The sequence below is a fragment of the Thecamonas trahens genome (genome assembly GCF_000142905.1).
Source record: "Thecamonas trahens ATCC 50062 unplaced genomic scaffold supercont1.2, whole genome shotgun sequence".
In the NCBI taxonomy this organism is placed as follows: Eukaryota; order Apusomonadida; family Apusomonadidae; genus Thecamonas; species Thecamonas trahens.
The window spans coordinates 308,426-326,580 of NW_013657678.1; the positions used below are offsets into that span (position 1 = coordinate 308,426).

At 64.0% G+C, this 18,155-nt stretch overlaps 8 protein-coding genes across 8 annotated transcripts; 6 read left to right on the forward strand and 2 right to left on the reverse strand.

Moving 5' to 3' along the window:
- Positions 1-138: 138 nt before the first annotated feature.
- Positions 139-1,529, forward strand: AMSG_00456 (protein phosphatase type 2C; the record flags this gene model as incomplete). The annotated part of the gene is made up of 2 exons (XM_013907281.1): positions 139-1,332; positions 1,446-1,529. The coding sequence occupies 2 exons, from the start codon at positions 139-141 to the stop codon at positions 1,527-1,529; spliced, it is 1,278 nt and encodes a 425-aa protein (XP_013762735.1).
- A 156-nt stretch (positions 1,530-1,685) lies between these two features.
- AMSG_00457 (uncharacterized protein) lies at positions 1,686-3,103 on the forward strand (the record flags this gene model as incomplete). The annotated part of the gene is made up of 1 exon (XM_013907282.1): positions 1,686-3,103. One exon carries the CDS (start codon positions 1,686-1,688, stop codon positions 3,036-3,038), a length of 1,353 nt encoding a protein of 450 aa, XP_013762736.1. The 3' UTR covers positions 3,039-3,103.
- Positions 3,104-3,198: 95 nt separating this feature from the next.
- AMSG_00458 (ankyrin) lies at positions 3,199-5,524 on the forward strand (the record flags this gene model as incomplete). The annotated part of the gene is made up of 3 exons (XM_013907283.1): positions 3,199-4,608; positions 4,635-5,061; positions 5,118-5,524. 3 exons carry the CDS (start codon positions 3,199-3,201, stop codon positions 5,522-5,524), a joined length of 2,244 nt encoding a protein of 747 aa, XP_013762737.1.
- Positions 5,525-5,791: 267 nt separating this feature from the next.
- Positions 5,792-8,048, forward strand: AMSG_00459 (heat shock protein 70; the record flags this gene model as incomplete). Its single annotated transcript, XM_013907284.1, has 2 exons — positions 5,792-5,862; positions 6,110-8,048. 2 exons carry the CDS (start codon positions 5,792-5,794, stop codon positions 8,046-8,048), a joined length of 2,010 nt encoding a protein of 669 aa, XP_013762738.1.
- Positions 8,049-8,289: 241 nt separating this feature from the next.
- On the forward strand, positions 8,290-9,260 carry AMSG_00460 (uncharacterized protein; the record flags this gene model as incomplete). The annotated part of the gene is made up of 1 exon (XM_013907285.1): positions 8,290-9,260. One exon carries the CDS (start codon positions 8,290-8,292, stop codon positions 9,229-9,231), a length of 942 nt encoding a protein of 313 aa, XP_013762739.1. The 3' UTR covers positions 9,232-9,260.
- Positions 8,861-14,371, reverse strand: AMSG_00461 (uncharacterized protein; the record flags this gene model as incomplete). Its single annotated transcript, XM_013907286.1, has 2 exons — positions 8,861-9,240; positions 9,700-14,371. The coding sequence occupies one exon, from the start codon at positions 14,369-14,371 to the stop codon at positions 10,025-10,027; it is 4,347 nt and encodes a 1,448-aa protein (XP_013762740.1). The 3' UTR covers positions 8,861-9,240; positions 9,700-10,024.
- Positions 14,372-14,844: 473 nt separating this feature from the next.
- On the forward strand, positions 14,845-16,138 carry AMSG_00462 (uncharacterized protein). Its single transcript, XM_013907287.1, has one exon. The coding sequence runs from the start codon at positions 14,937-14,939 to the stop codon at positions 15,570-15,572; it is 636 nt and encodes a 211-aa protein (XP_013762741.1). The 5' UTR covers positions 14,845-14,936; the 3' UTR covers positions 15,573-16,138.
- Positions 15,416-18,083, reverse strand: AMSG_00463 (polycystin 2; the record flags this gene model as incomplete). Its single annotated transcript, XM_013907288.1, has 1 exon — positions 15,416-18,083. The coding sequence occupies one exon, from the start codon at positions 18,081-18,083 to the stop codon at positions 15,585-15,587; it is 2,499 nt and encodes an 832-aa protein (XP_013762742.1). The 3' UTR covers positions 15,416-15,584.
- Positions 18,084-18,155: the final 72 nt, after the last annotated feature.

Below are 18,155 nucleotides of genomic sequence, written 5' to 3' on the forward strand. Positions count from 1 at the left end.
CCTGCACTCGTACGTAGTCTTCGGGTCGTGGCCGCTGTGGCAGCAACGCGTGCGTGCGGTTCAGCGGCGGCGTGCATCGCAGCCGACGCTCTCTTCGCCCGTCACAGGCACTTGTCGCAGATTGCAGCACTCGTACACATGGTCGCTAGCGGATTCTTTTGTGTCGTCTCTCTACAGCTGCGGGGCCGTGTGGTGCTGGTGTTGGCTGTGTTGGCGCTGGTGGCAGCGGCGGGGAGTACGCGTGCGGCACCTGTGGAGCTACTGACGGTGCCTGACGACGCAAACGGATTCCCCACAAAGGTGAAGAGCGCGGGTGCAGTTGCGGTGGACGGCAAGACCGGGTACTATGTGTCGCTGGTGGAAGGCGCGCCCGCAGCGCCATGGCACCTCCACATGTGGCGGTGTGATCTGGACGGCGCAGCGCCGACCTGCAGCCAGATTATGGGCAACGACGCGCCGGCCTCGTTTTCGCCCGATGTGGCCCTGGCGGTTGGCCCACCGCTCGCTGGGCCGCTGCTGGTCTACTCTGGGAGTGCCGGACTGGTGACGGTGGCCTGCCTCGACGAGACGTGCGGATCGGTGAACAGTACTACCCACGGGTCAGTGAATGTGATGACTGCGTCGCGGCTTCGGGTGGCCCGCGACGGTGGCGCGCGGCTGCCAGTGATCACGATGCGGCTGTCAAACACTGATGGCATGGTTGTGGCATGCAACAACGTGGTCTGCTCGTCTGCAACGAGCTCCAAGATTTTTGGCTCTCAGGCGCAGCCGCCCAAGAACGCCGACCTGTCAGCGGTCGCTTCTGACAACGAGGTCTTTGTCGGCTACCAGGCGTCAAGCTGCAGTGACGCCGGCTCGCCGACCGAAGCAGAGTACATTTCGTGCACGACGACGGCGTGCTCGGCGATGACCCCAGTGGCTGAACTGGCTACCATCGGCAAGTGCACGAGCTCGTGGCTGAGCGGCATGACTCACGTCGGTGTGGGTGAGCCAGTCAACAAGGCCACGCTGCCGTACGTGTTCTTCTACAACTTGGAAAGCGATTCGATCATGCTTGCCCGCTGCACCAATGCCGAGTGCGGGAATCCGGTGGTGCAGACCGTGACCGAGCCGGGTGTCTCCAACTGGCGGATGTGGCAGGGCGAGGCCGAGACCGTTCCGCTCTTTGTCACCGCGCCAACTGCTGCCTTTGGCAATATTCCGTACGCCGTCGCCATCTGCGCCGGCATGGCTGCAGACTCGGGATGCTCCAGCTTCAAGCATGCCTCGTTCGGCGTCGGCGCCGACATTGCTCTCGGCTCGCCTGCCGTCGCCGGTAACGCGGACGCCTCGGTCGTCGTCATGGGCTACGCCGCGCACGACGACGAGGCCAAAGAGTCGAAGATCATGTTCGACTACGCCACTGCCTCTAGCTTTCAGCCGGGATCGGGAACGACATCTGCAAGCATCATCTCTTTGCCCGCCCCCGCCTCATCGCTGCGCTTGTCCTCGTCCTCGTGCTTGCCCTCGTTGCGCCTGGAGCCCTGTAGCCCGCCGATCGTTTCTGTATCCTCCAACAAAGTCGATGGCAAACCACGACCTTTCTGTACGCAGGTCTCCCCCCTTCCCCCCTTCCCCCCTTCCCCCCGCCCCCCCCCCCTCCCCACCCCTCCCCACACACCCACCCTTGCACGTACTTTACGCCAATGGCTGAGGTCCACCAGGGTGTGCGGACGGGAGTGGCCGTGTACGCGGCAAATAGTCCGTGCGAGGACATGCACCTGCAGACCGCGGTGGGAGGCGGAAGCGTGGTGGCGGTGTTGGACGGACACGGTGGGGCGCGGGCGGTCGCCTTTGCCCGCAACAAGCTTGTGGCTGCGCTCGGCGAGGCGTTGGATGGCGTACCTCCCACTGGAGTAGGTGCGGCCATGCAAGGAGCTCTGCTGGCAGTTGATGATGCGCTGCTGGCCGAGATCAAGGCCAAGCCGTATCCGACCACCGAGGCCGAGTTTGACGACAAGATCGGCCTGATGGAGCAAGGCGCGTGCGCGTCGCTGGTGTGGATCCCGACGCACGGGCGCGGCGAGATGGCGGTGGCACATCTGGGTGATACGCGAGTTGTGGCCGGCTCGCCATTGGGCGTTGCCCACGCTCTCTGCGAGGTGCACAACGCCGCAGAGCCTGCCGAGCGAGCCCGGCTCCAGGCTGCGCTGCCAAAGGACAAGCGCCTGTTTAAGACATATCCGGGGGCAGAGCCGGGCTCACTCAAGTACTATGTCAAGGGCATTGTGCAGGTGACCCGAGCGCTCGGCGACGGATATCTCAAGGACCGCGAGCTAGCTCGACTGCACAACAAAGCCGCGCCACAGTTCAAGGTCTCGCCGCTGCCCAAAGAGGCTGCGCCGTACGTCTCGCCGCACGCACAAGTCGCGTCGCTCGTCATCGGGCGCGGAAGCAAGGACGAGCCCGCCTTTGTCGTTGTTGCCTCCGATGGGCTCTGGGACCACATGACCGACGGTGAGGTGACTCGCTTTGTGGCGAGCCGGCTGACCGCTGCCGCCCTGGCCGGCCCGGCCCGCTCCCAGATCTCTGACGCCGCCCTCAACGCCACAGCACAGGCTCTCATTGATGCTGTCCTTGACAAAGTTGCCGCCGGCTTTGAGCTCACCCGTGCCGAGCTCGAAGCCAAAGTCGCCGGCGCTCGCGGCGACTCGGGTCGGCGATCCTACCACGACGACATCACCGTCATTGTGGCGCTCCTCCCGGTCCCGCCTCCTGCAGCTGTGCCAGCTGAAGCAAGCTCGCCCATGGTGCGCCAGCCATCGCGTCCGCTCATGCCCATCGCCGAGGTCGGCCGTGACTTTTCGGTCGTCAACACCACAGCCAAGATGCAGGCGCTCTCGTCGCCGCCTGTCGCGCCGGTTCGGTCCCGCCGCAAGCGGGCTCCGCCGACGTCGACTGCGCCCTGCTCAGTCGAGCAGAGCCAAGCCGCTGAGAGCTCGCCACTACAAACCCGGGCCCAGCGCAGGCTGAAGCGGCAAAAGCGGTTGGGCCGGTGAGTGTGCCTCCGTCTAGCACGTTTGCGCCATGCACGTGCAGCCCAAAGTGAAAGACTGGAATAGAACACTCTCCGTTCACTCGACTAAGGCCAGGCAAGCCACATCTGCAGTCGCCTCATCCTGCACGGCTGCCGACTTGTTTCTGGCCTCCACCGGACTCATGTTTGGAAGCGCAAAGGTGGCTCTGTCGCTCCACGCGGCTGCCGCGGCCGGTGATGCGGCAAGGGTGGAGTCGCTTTTGGAAGCCGGGGCGGACGCAGGAGCAGGCAACGATCGCGGGTGGACGCCGATGTACGTGGCGGCACACTACGGACATGTCCACATCATCAAGATCCTTGCGGGAAGTCCAATAGCCGATGTCAATGCGCCCAACTCTCGCGGATGGACGCCGCTGCATGTGGCGGTGGTCTGCGGGCATGACGATGTGGTGGACTGGCTGGTCAGCTGCGGCGGAGCCGATGTGGATGCCGTCTCGGTTGCCGGCGAAACGCCGCTGATCCTTGCCGCCAAGCACAATCGGACCAACATGATTGACATTCTCCAGTCCAGTGGAAAGGAACCGCCAGCAGGCTGGCTCGCATCGGGCTCGGTGGCTGAGTTTGATGCTCCGCGCGCCAAGCTCCTCGCGCCGGTGCCTCGCGACGCCGATGGCGCCGTCGACGTGGCTGCCTGGGTGGTGAAGATGGACGATGAAGGGGTGTTTCAAGCCCATGCCCAACAGTGGACACTAATGCACCTGGCTGCAGCCACAGAGTCTCCAGTTATGGTCCTTTGGCTCGTCACCCACTGCCCGGAATTGATCAGCGTCGTGGACGGCAACGGCGCGACGCCGCTGCACTTCGGCACTGCCTCCATCCGAGTTGTGCAGATCCTGCACAGTCATGGTGCGAGCTTGTGCCAGCTTGATGCCAATCGCCACAGTCCTGTGGACAAGGCAATTGCGGGTAACCACGTGCCGTCGCTCAAGTGGATGGCGCGATGCGCTGGAAAGGCGAGTTGCACCAAGTGCGGCACCATCCTCCTGCACTCGCTTGTCATGTCCGGCAATGTCGAGACGCTAATGTCTGTCATGCTAACGTACACCGCAGGCATGTTGTCGTGGTCTTCGCCAAACGGGCAATCACCGCTTCATCTAGCTGTCGCGCTCGGCAACACGGCGATGGTCGAGGCACTGCTGGCGACAGCTGTCGGTCCAACGGCGGCCGTTCCTACTCGCACTGCCGAGGCCGACGAAGATGACAAAAGTGCCATCGCATGGAAGAAGGAGGAGGCCCTGCTGCGTGGCGGATGGTCCAAAGGCGTGCGGTTTGCAGCCGACGCCGCGGACATCGTCTTTTCATGGCTCTCGATGCTCAACGAGGACGGCGAGGCACCGCTACACATTGCAGCCGCCCTTGCGACCGACAACGATGGCCTGGAGAACACCATGCATGTTGTTACTATGCTCCAAGTTCTCCGTGATGCCGGTGCCGACAAGACTCTGCGGAACAGTCGTGGGCAGCTCATCCTCCACATTGCGGTGGAGCATGCGATCGCGGCCACGAGCAAGATCCTGGATGCGATCCCCGGGGTCCTCCCGGTTACCCTTTTCTGGAGTACGTTATGATGTTTAACGCCGACGCGAACGCATGCGACGGCAGCGGCTTGACCGCGCTTCAATGCGCAGCGACTGCAGGCGCGACAACGGTGATCCGAGTCCTGCTCAAGGGATGCAGCGTCGACGCGCGCGGAGCGGACCACACCACTGCGCTTCACTGCGCAGCGGCTGGCAACCACGCCAATGCCGTGTGCATGCTTGTAGCCGAGGGTGCCGACACCGAGGCTCGTGACAGGCTGGGCGCTGTCCCGTTACACTACGCCGCTAAGGCATCTGCGCTCGAGTCTGTTGCCGCTCTCATCCGGTGCGGCGCCGACGTCGACGCGCGTAATGACCGGCTCGAGACTCCGCTCCATGTTGCGGCCAAAACGATGGTGCCAGCACCTTGGCGCGGCTTCTCCAAGCCGGTGGCTCATCCGGCTCACGGTCTCTCATCGGTGGCACCGTTGTCCATGCCGCGCTCGACTCGCCAGCTTGTGTAGCTGTGCTGCTCTCGCATGGTGCTGACCTGCGGGCGCGCGACGAGGCTGGGCGAACTCTCGCGCACTTGGCCGCCATGGTGGGCCGGCTGGATGTCATCGAAGTGCTGGCCGTTCACGATATTTGCCTTGTGGCCAAAGCCGGCGTCGACGAACTTGGCGCCACTCCGCAGCTCTACGCTTCGGCGTGCGGCGACGTGGCCATGGTGGCCTATCTCATCCTCTCCGGCGTAGACTCTACCCAGTTGGCATCTGATGTCGCCATCGGTAACCTCTGTATTCCTGAGACCATTGTGACCTTTCTCGCTTCCGTTGAGCTCTTGGGAGCTACCACCCGCGACGCTGTCATCGCAGCACTTCCCGAGGCCAGCGCCCGCGCCGTACTTGCCGGCGCTGCCCTCCCGCGCTGATATGCATACGCTGACAAACCGAGCATCAAAACATCCGGCCCAGACCAGCTGACACCCCCCCCCCTCCTCCATCCCTTCCCTCGATCAAGCCATGTCATGATGACGTGCAGCAAGAGATGCGGACAGGCGGGCGCCGATGATGACATGGTGCCACATTGATTGTTGTTTGGCCAACAAACAACAGCCAGAGGAAGCGGACGACAAGGCGTCTCCTCGCACCCGCACCCACACCCGTTCAGCACCACACAACTCGGAAAACGGGACAACATGCTCCGTGCTACGACTCTTATGGCTGCCACCGCTCCGCTGCGGCGGCTTGTGCCTTCCCTCACCACGCGGTACGCACCCAGTGTCTTGGCCATCCCCCGCCCCATCCCCTCACCCCGTCTGCACCGTTCCTGGACGCGTCACTTGGATGGATTGGGTCGCGAACGGGTGGAGGGCGGGAGGGGGGGGGCGGGGGGTGGGAGGGGGGGGGTGGGAGGGGGGGACGGTCTGGGCGGTCTGAAGGGGGGAGGAAGGGGGAATCAGGTAGGGAACAGGCAGACTCACGGCATGAGTGTGATGTAATGATTGGGGGAGTAGGGCTTTTGCGGGCGCTGTGGGCGTGAGTGAGGGCGCTGCAGGCGCTGAGGACGGCGCCGGCGGAGCAACGCAGGTGGCAAACATCCCTACCATTGGCATCGACCTGGGCACCACCAACTCGTGCGTGGCGGTGGTGGAGAACGGCGAGCCGCGAGTTCTGGAGAACGAGGAGGGTAAGCGGACGACGCCGTCGGTGGTGGCCTTCCAGCCGGATGGCTCGCGGCTTGTGGGCGCGCCGGCCAAGCGCGGTGCGGTGACCAACCCGAAGAACACCATCTATGGGGCCAAGCGGCTTATCGGGCGGACGTTTGACGACCCGGCCATTGCCACGCTGCAGAAGATGGTCTCGTACGAGATCTGCCGCGCGCCCAACGGGACCGATGCCTGGGTGTCTGCCCAGGGCAAGCAGTACTCGCCGTCGCAGATCGGCTCATTTGTGCTGACCAAGATGCAGGAGACTGCAGCGCGCGTGCTCGGCGGCATGCCCAACAAGGCGGTTATCACCGTCCCGGCGTACTTTGACGACTCGCAGCGGCAGGCAACCAAGGATGCCGGCCGCATCTGCGGCTTTGACCAGATCCGGATCATCAACGAGCCGACGGCGGCGGCGCTCTCGTACGGCATCAACTCGACCGAGGCGCAGACCATTGCGGTGTACGATCTCGGCGGCGGTACCTTTGACATTTCGGTCCTCGAGGTCGACGACGGTGTGTTTGTGGTCAAGTCGACCGGCGGTGACTCGACGCTCGGCGGCGAGGACTGGGACGAGACCATTCTGCAGCACATGCTGTCGACGTTCAAGTCGCAGACCGGCGTCGACCTCTCGGGCGACCAGATGTCGATCCAGCGGCTTCGCGAGGCGGCTGAGGAGGCGAAGCGCGCCCTCGACGCGTCGCCGTCGACGGACATCAACCTGCCGTTCATTACCCAGACCGACGGCGGCCCGCTGCACTTTGAGGCGACGCTGACGCGCGCCGAGCTGGAGAAGCTCACCGGCCCGCTCATCGACAAGACCCGGGCGCCGTCTGAGCAGGCGCTCCGCGACGCGCACATCTCGGCGGCCGAGGTGGACAAGGTCCTGCTTGTTGGTGGCATGACCCGCATGCCTAAGGTTGTCTCGACGGTGGCCGAGCTGTTTGGCAAGGACCCGTCCAAGGGCGTGAACCCGGACGAGGCCGTGGCTTCGGGCGCCGCCATTCAGGGCTCGATCCTCGACGGCGCCATCTCGGGCGTGGCCCTTGTCGACGTCACGCCGCTCTCGCTCGGCACCAACGTGGAGGGCGGGCTCTTTGCCCGCATCATCGAGCGGAACACGCCGATTCCGGTCTCCAAGACCAAGACCTTTACCACTGCACAGGACCACCAGACGTACATTGTCGCCGACGTCCTGCAGGGCGACCGCGAGCTCGCCGCCGAGAACCGCAAGCTCGGCACGCTGCGCCTCGACGGCATCCCGCCCATGCGCAAGGGTGTGCCGCAGCTCGATGTTACCTTTGACCTCAACGCCGAGGGCATCCTCAAGGTCACCGCCACCGACCAGGCCACCGGTACCACCTCGGAGACCGTGGTCGAGACCAAGGGCGGCCTCACCGAGGCCGAGATCGAGCAGATGGTCCGTGAGGCCGAGATGTTTGCTGAGGAGGACAAGAAGCGCCGCGCCGCCATCGAGCTTCGCAACGAGGCTGAGTCGCTCGCTCACACCACCCGTGCCTCGGTCGAGGACAACGCCAAGCTCCTCACCGAGGCCAGCAAGACCAAGCTCCTCTCGCAGGTCGACGCCCTCGAGGCTGCGCTCGACGGCAAGGACGGCGATGCGCTCCGCGCCAAGATGGACGAGCTTAAGAACGAGGTCAACGACGCCTTTGAGGCCGCCTACAAGTCCAAGCAGGGCCCTGCCGCCGGCACCCCGCCGCCGGAGCAGCAGACCCCGCAGCAGTAAACAGCCCTAATGAGTCGGTCGACCCTACCCCCCACTCCGAGCCGACCTGCCGTCACCCATCATCGCCCGCCGCCGCCCGCCGACCGCCGCGACATCCCACGCCCACCCCCCCCCCCCCCCCACCCCTCCGCTCCCCGCTCCCGACCCCTACCGCCTCCAATCTACCGGCACCCCACTCCACCACCCCCAGCCCTACCCCCCCGGCCCACCCCCCAGCCCCAGCCACCTCCTCCCCACACATATGTTTGCCCTCCGCCTCTGCACCCGCCAGCCCCGCCCCGCAGCCGCTGCGCTGTCGACCACGGCCCGGGCTGCGGTGGAGATCTTCGAGACGCCCGCAGGGAGCGGACGCGGCGCCGGCGGGCAGGTCGATGCCGTGGCCCTAGCTGCCCTGCCAGACGTGCCTGCCATGGTTGATGCCCTACAGGATGCCTTGGACTATGAGCCGGGCTTCCACCGCTGGCGCCGTGGCGGTGCCAGCAAGTTCCTCCCTCGTCTGGTTGACCCGGCCGCCCCCGCCGCCGCCATGGCCGCCGCCGCCGCCTCGGCCGATGACGTCGCCGTCATCTTCTCAACCGCCCTGCCGCTGCTCAACCTTGCTGCTGCTGCCGAGTACGGCTCCGTCGCCGCCGTCCCTGCTCCGCTTCTGGATTCGGCTGCCACCGCCCGCCTCGTCGCCCTCGCCGTCGACGATGCCGCCCCGGGCGTCATCGCCGACGCCCTCGCCGCCCGCCCCACCACCCGCCTCTTCCCGGCCGCCGACGACTACAAGGCCCTGCTTACCGCTGCTGCTGACGCTGCCCCTGACACGCTCTCGCGCATTTATCCGTTTATGGCCCTGGATCACCCGCAGGCTCTCGACAACGACACCGCAACTGCCGTCGTCGCCGCTGCCGCCGCCGCTCCGACCTGGGCCGACGACGCCGCCTCCATCGCCGCCTCCCTCCCCGATGCTGACGCCGATGCCGATGCCGATGCTGCCCCGGCCGCTCCTGCCTCGGTCTCGCTCCCCAAGAGCCTTGCCACCGCAGTCCAGGTTGCCGCTGACGCCGCCGCCCTCGGCCTAGACACCGCGCCCGCGCTCGCCCGCGACATCCTCGACGCTGTGGCTCATGCGCCCGAGCTTGATGCGCGAGTGGGCGACGCCCTCACCGCACAGATTGAGGCTGTGCTTGATCTGTAGAGTGAACGACTGCTTGATGATGATGATAAGTGGGAGGAGGAGATGGGTGGGGGAGGGGGTTTCTTCATGCTCTTCATGGTCAAGGGAAATCTCCCCAAGCCGACTGACGCAAGCAGTACGAGGCGGACACGTCGGAGCAGCCACAGCAGGCACCCAGGAGAAATACTCCCCCGAGGCCCGACCGCCCACTGTCTGTCCCTCTGCTGCGCTAATAAAGCTGGGTTCTACACCTAGACACATGTACATCATTCAGCACATGCGTGTGTTGGAGGGGGGGGGGAAGGGAGGGAGGGGGGGGGGGGGGGAGGGGGGAGGGGGAGGTGGGGATGTCCGAGGGATGGCAGTGGTGGGCTCAAATGAGCCTCTCTTGCACCCACTGCACACGCCACACCACGCGCACCACGCGCACCACACACACCACACACACCACACACACCACACACAATACACACAATACACACAACATACACTTGCTCGCTTACAGAGCACAGGAACGCTAGCTCATCTCCATACATTTTCTTCTCAGTTCACATGAGTGGTCCTACATCGAGAGTTGTGTCTGTGGTGACGGAGGACACGGTCAACTCGTTCAGTCCGGTGTGCTTGGTCGGCTCTTCGGGGCCTCACCTTGCCATCAAGGCGTGATCAAGCAAGGCCCGGAACCGCCTAACCAACCAGGGCGGGAGCTCGGCGCGCACAACGGCAAAGGCCTGTCGTTGCGACTCGGGCACGTCGCCAAAGACTAGGATGGAGTGGGTGACAAAGTCGATGATGACCTCGAGTGCCGCCCGGTCTATCGCGTCGAGCTCCGGCTCGTCGCTAACGTCGCCAAAACATCGACAACCGCCTGGAGCACCTCGAGCACCAGGTGGATGGTCAAGTTTCCATGCTTGGTCATCCGGTACACCGCTGGTCCCACAATCTGGCAAACAACGTGGACCTGTGAGATGGAGACAGCCGGCCGGATCGACCGCACAAACTCGGGCAGGCACTCGAGCATCATGGCATCTACGCCGAGAAGAAAGGCGTGCGCAAAGACAATGAGCGAGTCGCAATCCGACGGCCGCCAGAGCGAAAATGTTGTCGGTACATGCTGCAACGTTCCCTTCACCGCGTCAATCCACGCGTACAGCACCGGAACGTGGTACGCCGAGGGAAGCCGCGCAAGGAGCCCGGCCTTGGCCAGTCCGCGCCGCGCCTCGGTGTCTGCCAGCAGTAGCGCCGCGGCGTCGTCCGCTGCCAGCGGCAGTGCCAGCACCTGGATCGCCGCAGCCATAGCTAGCCGCGGTGCTGCAGCCTTAAACTCGCGATGCGAGGCGTACGGCAAGTCGTGTGGCCCGGCTGCGGGCGGGCCGTCACCTTGGCCCGGCAGGTGTGCCGTCAAGCTGTCCAGCACCCGTGTCAGGAAGCTCGTGCCATCAGCATTGACCATCTTCAGCTTTCTCGCCATCATCGATGCCGTATGGACCCCATCTTCGATGACGTACTCCACAAAGGCGGGGTCAAGGGCGTGCCCAAGCTCAGAGTCCGACTGGGCGCGCCGGCTGCCGCGCGGAAACGCAAACGTCCGGACCAATGCCCGCTTGACCTCGGGCGTCAGACCAGAAGACTCGGCGTGGTAGTGCAACAGATCGTGAAGCGTCTGCATCGGCCGTGGCACTGACGCCACCACAAAGTTCAACGGAGGCGCAAGGAGCACGCTTGTCACAAACTCGGGCGCGTCGGCCGCAATGAACCGCGAGAGCACAAGCTGCAGATACGGCGTGAGCCGCGACATTTCCGAGTGGTAGTAGGTCGGCAGCGCGTCGGGGCTGCGCCCCCGCTGCGGAAACCGCTCCTCGTATGCTGCGAGCGCAGGCAGCATCCAAGATCCAAACACCGCACCCGGTGGCTCAGCCTCGGCTAGCCGCGCGTCGCACGAGCCAAACCAAAGCGAGGCCCGCGCACTCACCGCGCTCGAGGTCAGGAAGCCCTGAAGAAGCTGCAGCGCAATCGGGTTGGCATCGACCTCCAGTAGCGCCATAATCAGCTCGCCAGCATCCACAAGCTGCCACTCAAACGCCATCGCGACCAACCGCGCCACCCCACGCTCGACAGCCTTGCTCGTCGCCCCAGCGTAAGAGTCGGAGATGTGTGAGACAGCAAAGGCCACCGCGTGAAACAGGGCACGCGTCACCATGTGCGGCTTGACAGCGTCGAGAACAACTCTCATGTTCACGACCAGCGCATCGCTGGCAGCCGTAAACGCCGTCATCCAGAACCACGACAGCACGTCACGGAGGTAGAGCGGGCTTGACGCAGAGCTTGCGTCGCCAGCCTCTGTGCCCGCGCTCGAGCCCGACATCGTCGCCGCCCACGCCGCCTCCTCTGCAGCGACCACTCGCTTGACCAGCGGTGAAGTAGCCGTCAGGACTGGCGACGCCCCACAGAGATGCTCGCTCAATGAATGGGCCTGATCGTACGCCGAGACCTCCACCGCAGTTGGTGCAGCATCCTTCCACGACTTTGACCCCCAGAGGCTGGCGTGCGCCGCCTCGCTCACATCGACCACGTCCATGGCAGCGAGGCCCGAGCCCGAGTCGAACTTGCCAGAGTTCGACTTTGACCCGCTTCTGTGCCCACGAGCAGCCTTGCCGCTCGCCGCGACTGTGCTGATGGCATCGACAAGTGGAGCCGGGAAGGCCATGAGCACGTGCTGCGGCCACTTGAGCGTCGCCGGCGACGCTTGGGCAATGGCCGTCACCACGTCCGGAAGCTTGCCGAGCTTGCCACGAACCGCCACGCCTCGCACCGCCAGTGACATGGCCAGCGCCTGCATACTGGCCGAGTCGACTACCACCGTCTGCCGCGTCTTCAGCTGCGCCAGTGGACTCTCCAGGTTGTTGTGGAGAGGGAGAAGCACAAGTATGAGGTGCTGCACCGCAGCGTAGACAGCTCGCGAGCTGGTCTTGGTGAGATAATCCGAAAGGCCGACAAGAATGTCGCCCACGCTCTCATTATCAACCAGCCAGTTGACGAGCCGCGCCGAGAAGAGTTCCGAGAGCGCGACGGCCAGTCGCTTGCGCTCAGAGGCGGTCCGTAGCACAAAGTTGAACAAACTCCGAAGCGCGCATGCGTTGGGCGCCGAGTTGAGCAGCCGGGCCAGTGTGTCCAGCGCACCCGGCGGAAAGGCCTCGCGGCGCACAGCTTTCGGCGCAAGGTATGAAAACAGGAAACGCGCCATGTCCGACCGCGCCCGCAATGACAACATGTGCACCACCGCGAGCGGGACTGGCGGGTCCAGGTTCGGCACGAGAGTGCCCGACGGCAGTGCCGGTGTCTCATTCACATCGTTCGAGCCGTAGCCGTGGCCTTGATACAGCAGCTCGATCATCCATCGCGCCACCTCATTCGGCGCGTAGAGTGTGACGACGCCGAGCGTGCAGATGTCGTCATCACGCCACTCGTTCACCGGCTTGGACCCCAGCTTGGCCACAACGTCTCGCGCTGACGACGACATCCGGGAATCGCGGTGCGATTCGATGTACCGACGCAAGACCACGTACGTCAAAGTCAGCTTGGCCGGCGACGGTGCAAAGACATGCTTGGCTTGCGCGAGATGGAGAGCGTTCACAAGCTGCCGGCCCACAGCGCTTTCCGACACCTGGTTCGCAATCGACGGCGCCATCAAGACCTGGAGGACGAGATGGCCGAGCTCAGTCGGGATCGAGGCCTCGTCCGCGCCTGTGACAAACTCCTCAAACAGGGCGCAGAAGTCGACTACCCTGATGAGCTGCTTCTCCAGCATGGCGTAGATGAGGTCGGCGACGTCTGCCCACTCGCCGTAGTACGACGATGGCAGGTCTGCAGTCTTCAGCACCGGCTTGGCCGGCGCCGCGAGCCACTCGGACGGGATCGGAAGGAGAGTCGAGTTGGCGAGAGGATGCGGCTTGGCGCCAGTGGCCGGTCCACGGGCAACGAGCTCGGTCAGCCGCGTGCGGACGGCTCCGACGACGAGGTCACGGATGTGGCCCGCATCGTAGCCAACCTTCGGTAGGCTGCCCAGTGCCGAGCGCATCCTGTTGAGGGTAACACCCTGGTACAACATGCCGGCAAACGCAATCGGGTTGACGTACGGCGACGGCGAGACGTAGACAATGTGGTACGCCGGATTGACGCGGGCGATGGTCAAAGCCGACGACGTGTCGTCGGCATAGCGAGTGACGCCGAGAAGCCCGGAAGCCACAGTCGGTGGAAGGAACGTCATCAGCCGCTCGAGCGCAATGCGACGGAGCGCAAACTGTTCAGCAAAGGCCTCAAGCGTCCAGTGAAGCTGCGCCTTGCCAAGGATGTACGGCCGCAGCTGGACAATGACCGCGTAGTGCGGGATGAGAAAGCGTGGCGGCGCAACGAGCTCGTTGAGCAGATCGGCAGCAGCCTGGACCACACCCATGAATTGCCGCGGAAGTGCGGCCGGTGGCGGCGGAAGCAGGCTCTCAAGACACTTGAGAAGGAGGTCGAGGACGGTGGTGCAGGTGGCGAGCGAGGCCTCGTGCACATGGCTGCGAACGCAGGCCAGGACGGCGGAACAGGCGAGCGGCTCAACTGTCGCCGCGGTCTGGGCGCGATGACGCAAATGGTACAGCACACTCGGCAGGATGTCGTCGACGAGAAAGACTTGCCCCACCAGAGCCTCGAGCAGATCGGCCACAAGTCCGACCCGCGGGCGATGGCCGCCATCCCAGTGCAGCGCATCGAGAACAACATTGATAACAGCGTTGCGCTCCGGACGGGCCAGTCCGTCGACTAGCCGCGCCGCTGCCGCAGCAAACGCCTTGGCCAGCGCCGCCCGCCCGGTTGGCCCGCCGCCCCGCGAGCCGTGGGACAGCAGAGCATCTGGCCCGGCCTCTGCCCGTCCGCCTGCAGCAGAGGCAGACGACGTAGCCTGCCGTCCCACGCGCGAGGGCAGTTCTGCAGAGCTAGCCTCCCACATGGCCGAGTCTGTGGTGGCCAGCGCCGCAGCGTACGAGCCGTGGGTACCCTCTGCCGCCGTGGAGTATGCCCTCAGCGCCGACTTGAGGAGGTTGGCCATGCTCGCTGCCGGCCCGTCGTCCCCAGCCATACCCGAGGCCTCAAAGGGCGGAAACGCTTGGGTGCCCATGCACACGTGGAGGAGAGGGGTGGAGGTGGGGAGGGAGGGGGTGTGCCTCGGGGAGGGGGGGGGAGGGGGCTTGTTGCCGAACCTCCGGCGAGCCAGCCAGCCAGCCAGTTGGACACCATGGCCGGTCGCTGCCGATGTGCGCATGGGTGTTCATCGCAGCAGCACCAACAATGTCCACAACGGAAGTGTATGTTGCTACTGGTCTGTCTATGGCCATAGATGGGCTGCAGATGGCCCTACATCGCCGTACATCGCCGTGCATCGCAGCCGATCTGTACATCGCCGTGCATCGCAGCCGCTCTGTACATCGCTGTACATCGCAGTCGATCTGTACATGGCCAAACATCACAGCCAAATGCCCCCTCCTCCACTGCGGCCAACCCTCTACCAATCACTGCCCACCGCAAACGTTCCACCGCTGCTGCCCACCGCTGGTCAGGGACGCCGCGACAGGCCGATGTCACACTCGGTCACCCGACTCCACCCAACCACCCACACGCATACACACACACACACACACACATACACATACACGCATACCCTAGACTCAACTGGTTGCGCCGATATGGATACCCATGTTCGACATGGATTGTCGCTGGTGGTCGATGCCACTGAGGGCGACGTGTTTGGGAGTGAGGCCGTGACCAGGTTGGTGGAAGCTCTGCTGTTCCTTCGGGCACAACATGGCCAGACGGCGGCCATGGTCGCGCTCGACTGCCTGCCAAACATTACGCTGCCGCGCATGGCGAGCGGGACCTCATGTCACGATGGCGATGCAGCTTATTCGGGAAAACGAGAGCCCGATAGTGTGCGGCTGGCGGGCGCCGTGGCCAAGTTGATGGAGAACGCGACGTCGCGGTCGGCGATTCTGACAGTCGAGCTGGTCGAGGTGGTGGGCCTTGGCGGTGATCCGTGCTACGAGGAGTGGACCATCAAAGTAGTGGACGTGGGCAGCAAGGATGCGGTATCGCTGCTGGAGGCTTGTGATGGGTCGGTGCGCCAGGCTGTGGAAGCCTCGCTCATGGCTGCCATCGACGAGCTCGAGGCCAAAGCCGCCGCCCTCCTCACGGCAGACCACGCGTATCTGCCCAAGTTGAAGGAGAGTGTGGTGCCTGGGCAAGCGGCAAAGTTTACGGTGGACGGGGGTAGCAGCATGTTTTCGCGGATCGTCAAGGCGCTTCGGCCGTCGAAGCAGGTGTGAGGCATAGAACCCTCACGGGTGCGGCGGAGTCCGGCTCGACGGGGTCGCGAGGCCAGGAATGTCAAAGGTGGCCTTGTGGCGCGCAGCAGCTGATGCACTTGTGGTAGGGCGGGCTGTGATGGTGGATGCGGCTGCGGTTGGGGCGCGCGAGCGAGTGCCGACACCTGCGGCGGCAGCGGTCCGCATGTTCTGGCGCGATGAGTCCTCGAGGCGCTTGAGGCGGTTGTTCATGACCTTGATCTTGGTGTTGATCGACTCGAGGAAGCGCATGAGGGTGTTGTGCGAGTCCGAGATGGCGGCGGTGACGGCGGCAGGCTCGGCGTTAGCGGCGAGGCGGAGGATGTTGGGGTCAATCGGGGCAGGGCCTCCCTGATTCGGCTTGCGGATCTCAAGCTTGCGGAGGCCCGGGTCGCCGGATGAGCCCATGCGGGCCACACGCTTCTTGTAGTCTTCGAGGCGCTTCGAGATCTCCTCTCGATGCTCGATCTGCTCGCGCGAGAGCTTCTTGCCCGTCTCGGCCAGGCCCTGCTCGAGCTCCATAAAGTCTGACAGCGCCTCCTCGAGAAGAAGCTTCTCCTCGCGCAAGTCGGCGAGCCAGGCCTCGATCTCGTCGGCGTCGAGCTGGTTGTCTTCGTTCTCATCGTACTGGTCAAAGGCCTCAGCGGCCTCCTCGTCGTTAAGAGCGAGCTGCGTCAGGGCCTCGTCGCGCGAGATCATGCCGTCGAGATTGATGTCACCCTTGCCGGAGCGGATCTTCTCGATGAGCAGCGAGCGCTTGTGGTAGCGCTTGACAAGCATGGCGTCCTTCATAATGAGCATGGCTCGCTTGAGCTGAGCCCACGGCGAGAGCCGCTGCACCTTGCCGGAGAGCAGCTGCTCCACGCGCTGCTCGGCGTCGCGCCGTGCCGCGGCCTCGCGGACTGAGTCGAACGACGACGAGATAATGGCAATGAACACATTGAGGAGGACAAAGAAGACGAGCAGCATGTACGAGAAGAAGAACAGCGGTGCAAGGTACCGGTTCGAGCGCTCGATCTGCGAGTAGTCAAACTCGCCGAGGATGGAGAGGACAAGCGACTCCATGGAGCGGAAGATGGTACGAAAGCCCTCTACGTCGGCCGAAAACATCATGTACCCAGCCTGGGCGTAGCCAAAGAAGATGATAAGGAACATGATCATGAAGAGTACCGTGTCGGCCGCGGCGCGGACAAGCGTCTCGGAGAGCTGGTGGATACGATCAAAATGGTTGAGGTACTTGAGCGTCTTGATCCAACAAAGGAGCATGTTGATGGCGTTGATGTTGATCTCCTGTGTTGCCATCAGCGCCACGCCTTGCAGGTTAAAGTACGCCGCGTTCGACTTGAAATTGCCGGTGTCGAACATCTGCTCGAGGGTGATGGTCATGATGATGCGGAAGATGATGACGACGACAAAGAGCGAGAGGTTGAGCACGTCGAGGTAGTTCCACATGTCGTCGACAAAGTACGCCCGCCATCCGCGGTGCTCGCCGGAAGCACTCGTCACCTTGCCGCGGCAAGCCTGAACGAGCTCGCCCACCTCCTCCACAACGTACATGAAGACCATGGCGCAGAGGAGGAGCTCGCAGACAAGCACAAAGTAGTCCATCGACGAGAGGTAGCGCAGGAGCTTGACGGTACGAAAGTGCGCAAATGGCACGACGCCACCAGCCTCGGGCAGCTCAAAGGCGATACGGATGACGCAGAAAAGGTTGAGGTTGGCGTTGTAGACCGAGAACTCGATGGCCAGCAGCCGGGTCTGCAAATCAACAAACTTGTTCTGCTTGAGGAACGAGATTTGCTGCGTAGCGTTGCCCTTGTCCTTGGCAAGATCCACGACAAAGCCGTCGTCGGGATAGAGAGAGAGCCGCCCATTGACGCCACCAAAGAGGGTCTGCCGGTCGGCCTGCCACACCCACTCGTTGCCCGGCGGGCCAAACGGGTCCTTGGAGACCACCGACGACTTGAACGAGTCGTAACAGTGTTCCACGATGCGCTTAAACTTATCTGCCACCGAGCACGTGTCCTTGCGGATGCGGACCTGGCGGATGCGCACAAGGCCGACGATCTGGTCGTAGCCGTAGATGGCGCGCGAGAGCGAGTCCGGCACCGGGTCACCGGCGTAGTCGACAGTGGGGAAGAGGCCCTCAAGTAGCGGGCCCTCCATGTACTGGAACATCTCGTCGGTGGTGGCTACGTCCCAGAAGGTCTTGCGGATGTGCGAGGCCGAGGCCGGGAACTCTTCCTGGACGAGGATGTCGCGCAGTTGGGCCGACATGTAGTACGCCGACTCTGACGGCCGCGATCCGAACACAATGATGGTAAAGAGGGTGAGAAAGACAAAGTACCGCAGGGTTGAGAACGTCCACGACCGGATGTACAACAGCCGCGAGAGCGAGAGCCCCGTCGACGGCGCATCCTCATCGTCGTCTGACGAGTCCCCACCAAGCCGCACCACGGTGACCCTATCACGAATCTTCTTGAACGTGTTCATGGCGAGGTTGTGTGAGAGGCAGCGGAGGGGGGGGGGGGGGGAGGGGGGGGAGGGGATCGCGAGAGAGTGTGC

Coding starts and splice junctions, on each gene's coding strand:
- AMSG_00462 (XM_013907287.1), top strand. CDS start 14,937: ATGGATACCCATGTTCGACATGGATTGTCGCTGGTGGTCGATGCCACT.